At 42.3% G+C, this 16,104-nt stretch overlaps 1 protein-coding gene and 1 long non-coding RNA gene across 2 annotated transcripts in view; both read left to right on the top strand.

Annotated features, from left to right (window-relative positions):
• Window positions 1–1,836: 1,836 nt before the first annotated feature.
• Window positions 1,837–6,572, top strand: LOC308477105. The gene is made up of 2 exons (XR_013986387.1): window positions 1,837–2,338; window positions 6,464–6,572. It is a non-coding gene; the product is annotated as an uncharacterized lncRNA (long non-coding RNA).
• Window positions 6,573–9,887: 3,315 nt separating this feature from the next.
• The window catches only part of LOC308477617 (uncharacterized protein), a gene marked incomplete at its 3' end in the record, with an annotated part of 66,815 nt that continues 60,598 nt past the window's right edge, over window positions 9,888–16,104 (top strand). The window contains exons 1-2 of the mRNA XM_081006347.1: window positions 9,888–9,962; window positions 10,978–11,031. Of these exons, the coding sequence (XP_080862473.1) occupies window positions 9,936–9,962; window positions 10,978–11,031 (81 nt within the window). The 5' untranslated portion in view covers window positions 9,888–9,935. The remainder of the gene's footprint in view (window positions 9,963–10,977; window positions 11,032–16,104) is intronic.

The raw sequence follows: 16,104 nt of genomic DNA, 5'->3' as shown, positions 1-16,104 counted from the left end.
TGCTGTTTTCCAACAAAAAAGGACATAAGAATTCATATATTGGGGGAAATATGTGTACAAATTGGTACAGATTAGTGAAAATAAGATGCATTGTTGGGGAAGGTCGCATGCAAAATTGTATACAGTAGGAGAAATGTTCCCAAGACGGTTGAATATATTTTTGTGAAGGCTTGTTTTAAAAAAAGTGTTCATAAACTGATGTGGAAATGTGGCAAACAGAACACAAGACTTGAAAGGGACAGAAGAAGCCAAATCCGACAGATTGATCCATCCCTAAGAAAGAGTGTTCCTCTGCCTAGCAGTAGGCTGCAATCCTGTGTACATTTGCATAGGAGTAAGACACTTTCCCCCTGAGCAGACATACAGAGGACTGTGTTTTAAAGGGTAATTTTTGATTTGCTTATAGATACGGTCTTCCTGCGCCCCCCCCCAGCAAAAATTGTACTTGAGTTCTACCACGCCTTTCATTATGACCAAGTTTCCACAACAGAACCCCTAAGAGGTATCAACAACAAAACAGAGAAACAGCATGATGAATGATGTTGGCCCACTCCTTGCCTGTCTAGCTGTTACCAAGCATCGTGAAAGGATCAACATGTTTTGGAAAGAGGTCCGGCCTCTATTCCCAGTGAGTTCTAGGACATGGCTGACCTGGCAGCAGCATTCACATTGTTGTGGTTTTCCTGCCATGACCAAAGTGTTACTATAGATAACTACCTATCTGCACAGCAGAAACAGATGTTTTCTCACCGAGATCAGTAGCAAAATGTTCTTCCTACATTGACCGGATCAGTAACATCTGGCAAACATGCATAGATCTGAAAAACTGCGATATGAATAAATGCACTTCTCAACCCCTCACTCTCATGTCAACAAAGGACAGCTCCTTCCCCTATGGCCTAACAAGGTTAAAATGACTTTTCCCTCTTCGTGCAAGAGTGTCTGCATTTGCATGCAGTAGAAGCTGGGAGTAAAATAAAGGCTTATGCTCCCTGCACTCTCAAGTTAACCTTCACGAGCACAGAAATGAAAACAAGATTAATGTCGCCCCAGCTAAGCATTCCAGTGAAGCTAGTCAATTTTTCAGCGATTATATTTGCATCACTGAGATCACCAGATTTATGAAGATAGTATCCATGCTGAGGATGTTTTCCTTTTAATGGACAAAGCTAACACAAAAAATACATTAAAAGCATAATTTTGTATGACTGTATGTAGATTAACTGAAAAAGGTTATTAGGCAGACTGTCTGCAGAATTGACTTTTCCAAGAATATCCTCTTTACAATTTATAGCCATGAGTAATGTGGAATCAGAGACATTTTGCACCTCACACAATACAAATACAATTTTCTGAAAGGACTTTTTTTTTTTGCACATGCAAGTTGTGCTTTATGACCACTTGTTTTGTTGGGGAATCTTTCTTGTGTCCCACAGCTTGTTTTCATGTGTGTAAGTGTGAGAGGGAGGGAGGGAAAGTCTATGTCCTGTGAAGGGATTCTAAGATAAAGGTAAAGGGACCCCTGACCATTAGGTCCAGTCGTGGCCGACTCTGGGGTTGCAGCGCTCATCTCGCTTTATTGGCCGAGGGAGCCGGCATACAGCTTCCGGGTCATGTGGCCAGCATGACTAAGTCGCTTCTGGCGAACCAGAGCAGCGCACAGAAACGCCGTTTACCTTACCTATTTATCTACTTGCACTTTGATGTGCTTTCGAACTGCTAGGTTGGCAGGAGCAGGGACCAAGCAACGGGAGCTCACCCCGTCACGGGGATTCGAACAGCTGACCTTCTGATCGGCAAGTCCTAGGCTCTGTGGTTTAACCCACAGGGATTCTACTTACATGCTTTTGAAAAAGCTCAATTCCATGAATGACAAAAAAGAGGAAACTGCAATCATGATTCCCACCCCATTCTCAAGATTGAGATCAGGTTCCTGATAGAGGGGTAGGGGCTTTAACACTTTGTTCCCAGCTCCAGCCCAGATCACACCCACACAAGTTTGTGATTTGCATTAAAATTTTTACTCCCACTGTATGCAAGCAGCCTCAGAATTTCCTTCACTGGGATGACAATTGCTCAGTGCTTACAAATGTAGGTGAGATCAGCTATGCAGTTGAGGGGTGTAACTTGTGATTCAATCTCCAGTTCTTTTCATCCTTTGGCCAGAAAATTAGCAGCTTGAAATGTTTCCCTGCCATTTCCATTTTTCTTAGTCACTTCTCTGGGCTGCCACTTGTTGATATGGTTGCTGCCAAAATTGCATATAAAATTGCCTCGCCTTTCTTCTTCTTGCAGTGTGGTCATGGGACAGGCTGATGTGTGAAGCTGCTGCCCTGAGGTAATTTCAAGTGGCTTCCATAAGAAGGCAGCTGTTAGTTTTGCCATCTTTTCTCTTTTGTGTAGTGCTAGATTGGTTTTTGTGGTGTTGGGGGAAAGAAGAGGGAAAGAAACTAACAAACCTTTATACAAGGCATTTATAGCTTTCACTTCAGCTCCACATGGAGACATTAATTCTGTAAAAAGGACATTACTATGAAGAAAGGGTGCTTGCTCCCTTGGACAAATATGTGTCTGGCCTGTCTGGAAAAATTCCCATAGTCTGGCCCAATTGCCCAGGCTGCCAGTACCTTCCCTAGAGAGAATATTTTCCACCAAGCTGCAATAGGCTCACTGGCTCTTAAATGAGCCTCCTTTGAACCCATCAAAAATGTATAGGATTCTAGTACTGAAAATTCTCTGTCCTTAAGCAATATTTATTTCTCTACATGAGCTACATGCCTTTTTGATCTGCCATGGGACACATTTCAGGTCCTGGCTTGTTTTTTAAAATGTGAGATGTCTTCCCTCTTGCTGGCTGAGCTTTCCAGCTGGTCAAAGTTGATCCAGAAGAGCGTAAAATAGCTAAGTCCCCATGTTTTAAATAGGTATTCAGCACCTTCAAATTCTAAGATGGGCTTACAAACATGATGCATGCTAAATTTGTACTACTTGCTTTGTGCCCTTTAGCCATTGTGATGCACAAACTGTAAATTCCACAACCAGGCTCTGTCCAGGGCCAAACCTTTGGAGCCCTTGACATGGCGGTAATGATGGTCTCCTCTGTGAACATGCAACAGCGCAAAGTCACTTTTCCCCCTGGCGGCGTTGGGCCCACTCTCACTTCAATATAGTGCACCCACCTCACAGAACACCAATTCCATGAATTTCCACAAACTACCTCAGATTATCTTGTGGGGGACTTGTGTGAGGGAAAACGTAATACAGTGGTACCTCAGTTTATGAACTTAATCCATTCCGGAAGTCCATTCTTAAACCGAAACCGTTCTTAAACTGAGGCACGGTTTCCCTAATGAGGCCTCCCGCCGCCGGTGCCCTTCCACTGTTCAGATTACATTCTTAGACCGAGGTAAAGTTTGCAAAACAGGACACTACTTGTAGTATTGCAGAGTTCGTAAATCAAATCGTTCATAAACAGGACTGTTCTTAAAGTGAGGTAACACTGTAATTTGGAGTCTCAGGCAGGATTTGATCAAATAAACAATAAATATTTTATTTAACAAAGGAAGTTTATGACACAAGTGGGTAAAACATAGGATACTTCAGATTATAATGTTATTTCACTTCAGTGCTTTCTCCGTTGGTGCACAGCTGTTGCTGCTTAATACTTTGGTTCTTAAACAAGGTGGTACTTCCTGTCAGTTCCACACCCCTTAGACGACCCTACTCCTGAGGTACTCCAAGTAACAGACCCAAGGGATCTCCACACCCCTCTTAACTGGTTTGGGAGTCTTCTCTTTTTGTAGAAGAATCTCTTCCCTCCTGGCTCAGCCTCAGCCTCCCAGTTAATTCCTGGCCTAATTACTCATACAGGACATCCCACACTGTCCTTCACACTAAGCTCAGAGACTTATTTCTCTAGCTTTTGATATATTCCCCAGAGCGGATGTTTCTACCCAGAACCAACTCTCTCTCCTTTCTCTCCCTATCTCTCAATCTCAAGCCCAACCTACTCAACTGTCTTTTAAAATCCTCTCCTTTTCAACTCCCCCTTCTGGAACCCTGGCCAATCATAAGCTGCCGTTCGTTAACTGTTTGCTGGCAGGGAAAAAGAAAAAGAAAACACTTGGTGAACCAACCTGCTCAGCAAAAACAAACTTTTCCGTCACAAACACTCCCTCCAAACCAGGTCAGGCCTAGCTCTGCTTGTGGCAGCCACCAAATGAACTTTCTCTGCTGCCACCACTGCTTTGACGGCCATCCACCTCCCTCCAGTCAGTACCCTGGCATGCTCCAGCAATGGACAGGCAGCAGCGCCTCTGAGAGATATTTAAGCTCATATTCCATCTGTAGTGGCCTGCCCTCCACATTAGGTTGCCCTAAACTCAGCGCCCTGACCCATAGATAAGTAGTATTTCCCCCCTCATATAAGACACTACCCCAAGTTATTTCTAGAAAGACTGTGTGCCCAAGGCAGTGTTTGAAACTGTTATTGCAGAATATTAAGAGCCTACGATTGCTTCTTATTTGCAAATCACCAAATTCTAAAACAGACAATTAACATTGAAAGCACATCCTGACAACATGGATGTCCTTTAGTAGTCCATATTGCTCTGTTCCCCAGACACAATCTTGCAATTATTTCTGCATGAAAGCAATTCAAACATCTGTTCCCAAAAATATATCTGAGAATATTTAAACATTTCCCTTTGCTTGCATATAAGCTAAGGGATTTGCATGGAGGCAGGGGTAGAAAAAGCAATTCCACATTTTAACTGCACTAGATGAGCATATAAATTGAAATCCAAGGTAGAGAGGATGGTCATAGGCCATCAGTAGGAAAACAAACTTCTCTCGTACTGTTATTTTCTTTTGCTAGATCTTTCCAAAATGCATTCAAAAATAATTTTTCAACACTACGGCCTGCAATTAATCAATAGCTATTTTTACTGTTTACTTTTATTTCCTCCCAAATTGGGAAAATAATAACAGAAAATAATATTTCATTTTCAGTGTTTCAATATTGATGTGCTTATCAGCTCTTTATTTATAGTCATTTTTAGTCTCTCAAATGTTTACATTAATTGACCAACAATAACCGTACAAGCAATGGAATAGTACAATGGTCCCTCGGTTTAAGAACAGCTGTGTTTATGAACTATTCAGTATACGAACTCCGCAAAACCAGAAGTAGTGTTCCGGCTAGTGAACATTACCTCAAGATTTCACTTTCTTGGGCTCCATGATCACTGCAGATGGTGACGGCAGCCACGAAATTAAAAGACGCCTGCTTCTTGGGTGAAAAGCGATGACAAACCTAGACAGCCCTGAGTGCTCACTGGAAGGACAGCTCCTGAAGCTGAGGCTCCAATACTTTGGCCACCTAATGAGAAGAGAAGACTCCCTGGAAAAGACCCTGATGTTGGGAAAGATGGAGGGCACAAGGAGAAGGGGATGACAGAGGACCAGATGGTTGGACAGTGTTCTGGAAGCTACCAGCATGAGTCTGACCAAACTGCGGGAGGCAGTGGAAGACAGGAGTCCCTGGTGTGCTCTGGTCCATGGGGTCACGAAGAGTCGGACACGACTAAACAACAACAAAGAATGGAAGCTGAATGGTGGAAGAGCACTGGTGGTGGGAGGCCTCATTAGGGAAAGTGCGCCTCAGTTTGAGAACGGCTTTAGTTTAAGAACAGGCTTCCAGAATGGATTTAGTTTGTAAACCAAGGCACCACTGTACTTGGTTGTTTTTTTTTTACATATGTTCCTTAGGTTGGCAGAAATGCTAAATACAATCTTGGAAAAACAACAATCCTGTTCTATAATGAACAACACAGATTATCTGCAAATGTAACACTAATGCAAAATAAAAATCTTCCAAGAAGAAGGGGGGGAAATATATTGCAGCTCCATCTGCCCAGTGGGTTCCATCTTCTGAGCAAAACTGTGGGGGAGTTTTTCTGAGACAAGCTGCTGGCAAGCAAAAATAGATTTCTGGGGTGATTTGAAAGGCCCTGAACAATTTGATACAGGTCAGTGGGAAGTAAAAAAGGGGTTATTAGGATTTTATATTCTCTGCGTCAATGCTATTGTTGACAGGAGAGAGGAAAAAAACGTTGCTTGGTATGAGGGAGAGCTCAAGCTCACAGTTTGTAGCAGCCTTAAAATGGAAGCAGTTGGTGGAAATGTTATGCAGACTAACATTAGGTTCAGCTGTGCCTTGTGCCAAAAATATTTCAGGTTGCAGCAAGGCTTACTAGGGTGAAGAAGCAATGGCTGCTCTCCAAAAGCCAGTAGTTATCCAGATCTTTCTTGTCTAGAGTCAACCCTGTCATACAGCAGTGTGAAGAAAATGGTGGCCCTCTGGGGGGTGGGACAGATGAAGGCAGGAATAATACAGCAGCCAGCAAGCTGGAGAGAGGGTCAGAGCACAATGGCTGATCCCTGTGTTTTCTTGAACTCAAAGCTGCAGCTGTGGGAAAAGCAAGGCCTTCTTGGAGTGTTGTTGCTGTGAATCCCTCCGTCGTGGGCACAGGTTGTATATATGTGCAAGTAAACCATCTGTCATAAAGACACCACAGTCTCTGCTGTGCCTGATTCCCAAAAGGAAACACAGACTCTGGGTAAGCACGCCTGGAACCCCCCTTGAATCTTGTACTGCTCAGATATTGTGGGTGCCGTTCAACACTGGTGTCAGAAGCTGAGATCTGTGTTTCCTAGAGGAGGGCTTGTGAGTGAGGTGCGCCAGAGTTGAAACTGAGAGAACAGCAACACTCTTTGAGTGGCTTAAGATAGAGAAGCAGCAAAAACCAGGTGACAGTGGACCTTTTTGACGGTAAGAGTTGTTTGACAGTGGAACAGACTCCCTCGGAAGGTGGTGGACTCTCCTTCATTGGATGTTTTTAAGACGAGATGGGTGGCCATCTGCCATGGATGCTTTAGTTGAGATTCTCTCAGAGTCCCTTCTAGCTCTACAAATCTATCAAAGCATAATCAGCTGTGATCTCAGTGAGACAAAGGGATAGGTCCCATTGGGCCTCTGCTTCAGGTAGTAAAATCTCTCGGGCCAACAAAGTTCTCAGTGATCAGAACTCATCAGAGACCACAAATAGGTTAAATATATGGTGGAAAGTGTAAAAAGATCTGTAACCACACTTAAAAAGAAATGTTTTAAAGCAGCTGTATGAGGCTGTAAGGTATTTCACTGTGTGAAACCTGTACTGAAGCACACATCCAAACTTTTTTTTTTTTAAAGAAAGTACTGAATAAGAACAGCAGGATGACAACCGACCTGAGGAGATTATTCAAGAAGCTGTCCTTTCCTGCCTCATCTGCTGTGTTGGGGATGGGATAGTATTAACGGTTTTTATTTGTGTAATACCATCACTGAACATGGTGATTTAGCGAGTAACATAAGTCAACAGCTCCAGAGAGTTGGCAGTCTAAATCTTGACCAAGGAAGAGATGACACGGGAGGGGTCAGAAGCCAGGCTCTCGCATTACTCCTACAAAAGTGTTGGCGGTAAAGATAAAGCCTATTTCAGAAAGGCTCAGAGATGGGTTAAATTGGAGTAAACAGGATGGTTTGGACAACTGTAGCTGGAAAACTCATATAATACTAAATACACCACAGTGGGTTATTTTTCAAGTTACCTGTCTGAGTTCTTCCCATTAAAACTCTGTTCTGACATTTGTTCTTTCTTTTCTTAGAGAAGAATGCCCTAGAGGAAAAGATAAGCTGTGGAGGATTTTACAAACTCAAAGGATGCTATTCATTTGGAAAGAGCAATTGTTCAGAAACGGCAGCTAACCTAAACTAACTGGCAGCAAGGCTACCCATTCTCCAAAGGACCCATAGCCTGCACCTTTCTTTCTGGCCCCACTTGTTATCATACTGTGCCTTGGCTGCAGTAAACGTGGTTTGAATACAAGCCATGACACGCTTATTACGTTTTCTTCCCAACAATGGAAAGTGGCTGATGTCCTGGGGTGGTGCAAGGTTTGGTGCACCCCAGATTGAAGGTGAATTCAGTAGGGCCTTTTCCCAGGAAAGCGTGCATACATTTTAGGGTTGCCATATTTCAAAACGTAAAAACCAGGACACTACAAAAGCTGTTGAACTTTTTTTAAAGGAAACTAATGAAATTGTTGAAAATGAAAAACCACATTTTTTTCTATTGGCTTGCCTAAGATGCAGGACAAAGCGCTGCCTTTCGGACCCCCCGCCCCGGACGCCAATCCCGCCTTTGAAATCCCAGTAATGTCTGGGAAAATCCAGATGAATGGCAGCCCTATTATCACCTAATTCAATAAATGGCTGTGCTGGCTAAGGTGGACAGATGTAAAAGAGGACAGAATTCCTGCATCTTTAATAGTTGGGTGGAAGAGACAATCTCACGTGGCACATTTATTTGGAATATTTATGCAAAGTCATTGCCAACTTCCAAAATGTTACTGCTGTTACACAATCCCACCACATAAAACCGCCTTCCTTTTCATTACAGATCCAACTATTCCCTTTCTCATATAGTTTGAACACCTTTATGTGCTGTGCACTAGGATGGACATCAACAGAGAAGGGGGGAAATCACAGTTAGCTACAGGGTTGCACCAGCTCTCTGTGTATGACATAAAAATTGTAGTGAAACCTTTGACTTGAATATACAGTGGTACCTCGGGTTAAGTACTTAATTCATTCTGGAGGTCCGTTCTTAACCTGAAACTGTTCTTAACCTGAAGCACCACTTTAGCTAATGGGGCCTCCTGCTGCTGCCGAAGCAGAATTTCTGTTCTCATTCTGAAGCAAAGTTCTTAACCCGAGGTACTATTTCTGGGTTAGTGGAGTCTGTAACCTGAAGTGTATGTAACCTGAAGCGTATGTAACCCGAGGTACCACTGTACAGTAAAGCCAGTACTTCACACCTAGCACAAGAGAACCACATTTACAACTGTTAAGAATTCTCAAATTATAATCGGGAGAGGGGAAGAGGTGTGGAAATTGGTTAAAGGCAGAATATGTAGAATAGGTGCAGACAGAACTCTCACAAGGGAGTTGTATATGTCCAAACGCTGTCTAAGAAACCTGGATTGTTTCCAAAAACACCAGATTTGATAATACAGTGCCCGGCTTACTGGTAGCCATGGCCTTAGTAAATGAAGTAAATTTGACCAGACAAGGTAAAAGTATTTTAAAAACCCAAAACCATTCTTAAGCTGTGTTCTTGCCCAATAGATGTAGATATGTGAATTGAAAAAAGAATATTCTCTAGTTTAACCAGAAATCAAACTATTTTTCTTCTGTTTTCCTGAGCCATGCTCCAGGATAAAATGAACGTTGAAAACTGTGAAACAAGCAGAACTCGCTTGTTGCTCGTCCTAACTCTTGTAGATTTAAGACATTATTTCACTGTCTCTTCATTAGATTGAGACTCTTGCCAACACACAGCAATATCCCTTCAAGTCTCTATCCTAGTGATCCGCTGAACATCTTCTGAAAACATGTGCATACACAGCATCCCTCCAATGTTGCTTTTCACCTCTGATATATTTGGGACAATAGCTGGTTGCATACTGGAGATGAGACCGTAATTCACTTTAGGGATATGAGTCCTGCCATAAACGGCGGGAGTTTGGCCGGAGTGATTTATGAATGGTGGCAGAACACTGAAAGCAAATTCTATTATGTGTTTACTGTGGACTTTTCAGGGCTATATACTGTTATTTATACGGCATTCTCTCATCTCACAAACTGGATAATACCAGGGCTGTACTGCTGAATAAAATTTAGAGTTTAAGCTTTCAAACACTGTTATTGATTGCCTTGCTATTGTATAGAACTTTGATTTAACCTATTCTGCGTGTTGTGCTCAAATGGCGACAGGACCAGCCGCAAAGGGTGGAATTTGCTTGCGCAGAGCATTTTCTCTATAAAGTCAAAAATGAGAACTGCAGAGGCCACACAAGAGGTAAAATGGCAATGAAGTACACAAGAGCTCATCTAACACTTACTGAATACCGCAGCTTTCTTTTCATTACAGATTGGTTTCTTTCCATGAATTTAAAAAACAACAGCCATACCAATTCCTCTACTTCGGCCATTTCTCTGTTATCTTGTGAGTCGAAACCAAAAAGCAGCATTAGTTTTGCTGCTTGACAACTCTTAGTGCCGTGCATTCTGCTGCCCACCAGAGAGAGTGTGCAAAAAGAAGACCAAAGCATGGGGCAGATATGTTGCCTCCAAGTGCTGATTGGAGGCCTGTACCTTCCCAGATGCATATTTTCAGGGAAGTTAGCAAGAAAGGAAAACAACACAGTTCAAGAGGGGGAAAGCCCGCAGCTCTTGAAAATCTACAGTGCTTCTGGGAGCCCAACACTTTCTCCTCAGAAGTATCGGTTGCCAGGAATCTGTAACTGTTGAGGTGTGCAGGTGTAACACGTTAGGAGAGGTGATGTCATTACTGGACAATAACAAAGAGTGGTGTGTGTGTGTGTGTGTGTTGTTGTCTGCTTGAGGTTTGAGCATGTGCCTAAGGCGTAGCTACACATATAAACACAGGTTTAATACAAGCGCCTTCCAGTTAAACTGAATTCAAGAGTGGAGAGAACTGGCAGGCTAAACATTAGCAAGTTTGCTTCTTATTGAACAACTGAGTAGAATACTGCCTGCACACTTCCTCTTATTAATCAGCAAGTAAAAGGACTAGAGACTTCCATTTGAACAATAACAGAAAAAAAGAGAAAGCAACAATCGAGAAAGAGGCCCAGAATCTTCTTGAGGTTAGGCCCATCCAGGTTTCACGTAGCCGTGTTTCAGATGTAACACATTAGGCCCCAGGCAGCATATGATGCTGAGGTAACTTGTCTCTTCAGCTGTTCTAGACACAGAACACTGTGGGATCTTAGGATTCTGAAGGGAAGGGTTTTAAGAAGAGCCTATGCTTTGCTATAGTGATGGGAAAATGTCACCATATGTTTTTCCAGATACGGAGGCTCAGATTTTCCTTTTCCAGTGGAGAAAGGATAGATACAAAAAAGGTGAGTGTTCTACACCTACTATCCAGCATTGTGTTCACAAGAGTTTAGATGGTTGGAAAAGTGCAGATTTTGAAGAGTAGCTGCATTTCAGTTTGTGTGCTGGTTTGGGACATGCAAACTACGCTAGGGCCATATTAAAATGCAAACTGAAACAATATTATGTCCCATATTTATCTCATATTGATCCTATAGGTAGATAATGGCTGCTGCAGCATCTCCCAGTCCTTAATACCAATTATGCTTCAAGTTATTCTGAAAAACAAACACAAATTTGATACAATAGCCCTACTAATAGCTCATCTAACCTTTAGTTTACTAACAAGTAATTTGCTTTTATAGCTCACCTTTTAAAAGTTTTTATGTTTAAAAAAATTAAAAATGATTTTCTTTGTTGTAACCGTGCAGGGAGTAGAAACAGGGCCGGATTTAGGTTTGATGAGGCCCTAAGCTATTGAAGGTAATGTAGCCCTTTATAAGTCCAGCTGTCCTTTGTCAACAACAAATTGTCACTGTTTTTTGTGTTGAATATATGCCATATGGTAATTTATGGACCTAATAGGTATCTAAAGTGAGTTGCACATAACAAACGGGAGCCTACACAACACAATACACTGTTGCTGTATGTAGGTTTTATTTTATTTGTTTTTTATCTTATATTTTGGAAATGTACATCCAGTTTTTTTCCTTTAAATTTTTTTGGGCCCCCAAGAGAGTGGGGCTCTAAGCTATAGTTTGTTTAGCTTACACATAATTCCGGCACTGAGTAGAAGGTTGGGTTTGGTGATGAGACTTGGGTTCAATTCTCAACTCAGTTTTGAAGATCACCTGGTGAGCCCAAAGGATTTCACAAGTTGGCATGAAATAAAGTCTGTATAAATTGTGCTACCCACCCTAAACTTGTAGAACAAGTTAACAGGAAACTCTACAAAGCAGGAATAACTACTAACAAAATTTATTCATACAAAGTGAATTGGTAGCACCCGCTGATAAATCCAACTATTTTTTGTTGGTACATTTGCATGTACAAACTTGGAACAGCTTAAGCTTCCCCAAGGATCCATGAGGATGTCGGCTTTGTGCTGAATACTCCCTCTTAGAGAGCTGCATGCAATTACTGTATGTCTTTTCCAGATTGTACCACACTTCCAAAGAAAAAGCACAGAGTGTGTAGAGGTGAGAAGATGGTAGTAGGGCCTGCCACGGACCAATGTATATTCAGACATTCAACTGAACCTATGTATTACTGGGCAGTGATCCCTACTTCCCTGATCCATACGTGCTAACTCTGGAAAGGGCATTTAATTTAGTGTTTTCCTTAGGAGAAGCTACGGCAAAAGCTTGTTTATGTAGGTGAATTCATGCCCTACTGTACCGTGCCTTTTCCCAATCTGTTTCACAAGCCTTAGGTTTAATTTCTTGTGCTTTTGTTGTTTTTGCCCTTTGCTTCTCTGTTATTTTAAGTAAAAAAAAAACCCAAACCCACAGTAGAAAAAGAACATGCACAGATGGTCAAAAATTGAATGATAAATGTGACTCTGAAAGCTAAGGGCGAAGAAACCTGCCTGTTGAGCAGGCTGTCTCCTTAATATAAATCTTGGTTAAGCTACAAGTCTTAGGAAGAATTTAATTAAAATAAAAGCAGGGGACAAGGTGGGGGAAGAGAAATTGGTTAGCAAGATAAAATTAAGGAGATGGAAAAGAGATAAGATGAAAAGAGGGCAAGAGGAGTGTAACACACTTTTGAAAACTATGCTTTCAACTCTAATCTCTGCAAAGCCTGATTAAAACAATAGGCATGCACCCAGGTGTTGCAGATGGATTATCAGCAGGTAAAAAGCTCTATTTCTGAAGTTTGTTTACTTATGAACTCCATTTGGAGAAACTGGATCTCCCTTCTCTCCATTTTCCCTACTTCTACCTAGATGACTTGTAGCTGAAGGCCTAGGGTCAGTACATTTCAAGTTCTGCTTACGGATTTGTACCCCACATGGCCTAATCATTAAAGACGTTTGTGTGCTGATATCTCAGCAGAGCTTACAGAAGAAGAGTGTGGATTTGATATCCCGCTTTATCACTACCCGAAGGAGTCTCAAAGCGGCTAACATTCTCCTTTCCCTTCCTCCCCCACAACAAACACTCTGTGAGGTGAGTGAGGCTGAGAGACTTCAGAGAAGTGTGACTGGCCCAAGGTCACCCAGTAGCTGCATGTGGAGGAGCGGAGACGTGAACCCGGTTCACCAGATTACGAGTCCACCGCTCTTAACCACTACATCACACTGGCTCTCTACAGTTGGGAAGTGTGTGTGAAATGCCTGAAGCTGAGTTGGGAGGCACAGCAAATTCCTCAGAGATTTGGGGGACTGCGGGGGGCATACCATAATGCAATATGATGCGGCTGGGGGTTCTTTTGCCCCTTTTCAGTTTAAACAAAGTGTTGTTTCCTGAGAGCAAGTGGCAAGGATATCCATTCTTCCTTCCTCGCTGTGTTTCCTGGGGGCTGGGAAATCCTTGTCACATCATCTTGTAGTGAGTGACTAGACTCTCCATGCAGGACTGTATATCCCACAGGCATTCTTTTGGCCTAGTCCCCAGGAAATGTGGATGGAAGGAAAGGAAAGAACTTATGCAGAGAGCCTTGCTGCTTTCTTCAAGTCGGTGTGAGGAGGCTGTCTGAGAACACAGAAAATGTGGTAGAGAAATAGGTTTGGGTGAGAAATTTGATTCAGTTTGTATTAATTTACACTTTCCAAAACAATATGCAACAAAACAAACATTCTGCAAAATCTGCACTGCTTCAGATTTTGCAACACAGTTATGTAATGAACACACAAATGGGTGTACAACAATGCATTGTATAAGGGAGGATGATGGATTCTCACATCCCTGCAGAGAAGGAATGGTGTCACATGAAAAGCCTCATAGATCGCAGTGAGTGGACACAATACTAAAGCAGGGGTTGCCAACCTTTTTGGACCTGAGGGCACATTTGCAAACCAGAGGAACAGTCACGGGCAACTCTCCCCACCCATGCAGCAACTCCCTCCCCCGAAATCATCAAGGCGCCATGATTAGGGTTGCAAAAATTCTTTCTGTTTGCTGAAGATGTTTCAACAAGAAGTTTCTTACGAATTTCTTAGACATTTGCTATACCACCCTCAAAGCACCCTGCTTTACAAGATGTGGCGTAGTAAAACCTTTTGGGAAGCTGTAAGCGGGGATGGAGAGGGGCAGATTTCATGTTGGCACTATCTTATATCAAGGTTTCGTCTCATGAGTACAAACCTTGCACTTATTCAGTTAGTTGATTGTTCATGCAGCCCGTTCTCATTTTATGCTGAATGTATGGGGGCAGTGCCAGTGGTTGCAATCTCAGCCCCTGTCACTGCATTGACTGGAATGTGAGGAAATGGCCACTTTTAGCACACAGTTAAAGGTCCAGAAAAAAAATGTAAATTAAATATAGGATGCTTTTCTTGGCTTTACTTCTGCTTCATGCTAGAAGGTCCTGGTAGAGGTGGAGACTTCAAAGTCCCAGGCCAGAACCCAAAATCTTGGATTTTTAAAAAAATTGGCAGGTATTGCAATCCTCCAATGGTGTTTTTCTTTGAAGCTCCAAGAAATAGCCTTGAAGTGAAGGTCACCATTGGTTTGAATAAACAGTGCATCTTGACATTTCCATCCCGTCTTGTACTTTCCCACAATCCAGTTTGTTGTTTTTTAAAATTCTTCCTTAGTTGTCTTGACTGCTTGTATTCACATCAGTTATCTTAGGAAAAACAAAGCTGCAGGAAGAAAACATAACCTTGAAACTTTCTAAATATTGACAAGTGTTTTGGTTTTTGTATTTCTTTTGTATCCTGGCAAAATGCAATAGAATGTATCCTTTTGTGTTTTAGCAAAGGTCCCCCCCCCCCCCCGTTCCTTTTCTAGAGCCTGTTATGTATTGACGGAAAAAAACATGTTACCACACATGGCATTGAAATCTATTTATTTTACAGATACAATACAATGCTTGGATGATTGTTGTGACCCTTGGCCCTTTCATATAGGAAAATAAAAAGCCCCTCTACCCACTCAGCTGTTCCTGGCAATGCCACATCTGTTCAAAAATTCAGACTTATTTTTGGCAGGATACTAAAAGCAGCCTACTACCTAGGTCAGAAAATTCCCAAACTGTGTGCTGCAGGAGCACAGCAGTGTGCCGCAAGAGAGCTGCTAATGTGCTGTGAAAAATAAATTAAACAAAGACTCTGCTATATATCTAAATTTGTCAAGAGTCCCCTTCATATGATATTTGCAAAGTCATCAGTGACAATGACCCATAGTTTGCTTCAGAAGAATTTGAACACTTTATGTACCAAAATGGCATTCACCCACCAATGGATTAGCAGAAAGTTTTGTGCAAACCCTGTAATTGATGACAGGTGAATATGCACCCTTGCGATGAAATCTGGCATGCTTCCTACTTGGCTGCAGTAGGGAACATTCTCAGTGGCATGCAGTGTTAATGTTTGGACTTGTGGAAACCCAGTTTGAGCATGCCTGTTGAGTTGGAGTGGTGCGTCTCATTATATACAAGTGAGCCAGACAGAGATGGGGTGGAATTGCAGGAGACTAAACAAATGTCTCACTGTTGTTCATATACAGAGAGGTTCCCCATTATATTCTTGCTAGGTATCTCCTGGTATGAACTGGTGCTGCCACATTGATCTTCCATGGAATTTAGAGGAGATGCCACCATGGGCTGCTGAAACAACATATCCCCAACAACCTGTGATATTATCTCCAACACTACAGGGGTGCACTGAATGACCTGCTTAGGCCAAAAGACAATTTTGTTGAGCACCCTTTTCTTTATACCTTCTCCAGCAGGCTAGACCAGGCATAGGCAAACTCGGCCCTCCAGATGTTTTGGGACTACAACTCACATCATCCCTCACTAACAGGACCAGTGGTCAGGGATGATGGGAGTTGTAGTCCCAAAACATCTGGAGGGCTGAGTTTGCCTATGCCTGGGCTAGACAAAGCAAGTTGTTTTAATTCTAGGCAACTGCACTGCATTGTAGTGCAATT

The sequence above is a fragment of the Podarcis pityusensis genome (assembly GCF_964106645.2).
Source record: "Podarcis pityusensis genome assembly, chromosome: 5".
NCBI lineage: Eukaryota > Metazoa > Chordata > Lepidosauria > Squamata > Lacertidae > Podarcis > Podarcis pityusensis.
This window is presented reverse-complemented; position numbering and strand designations above follow the sequence as displayed.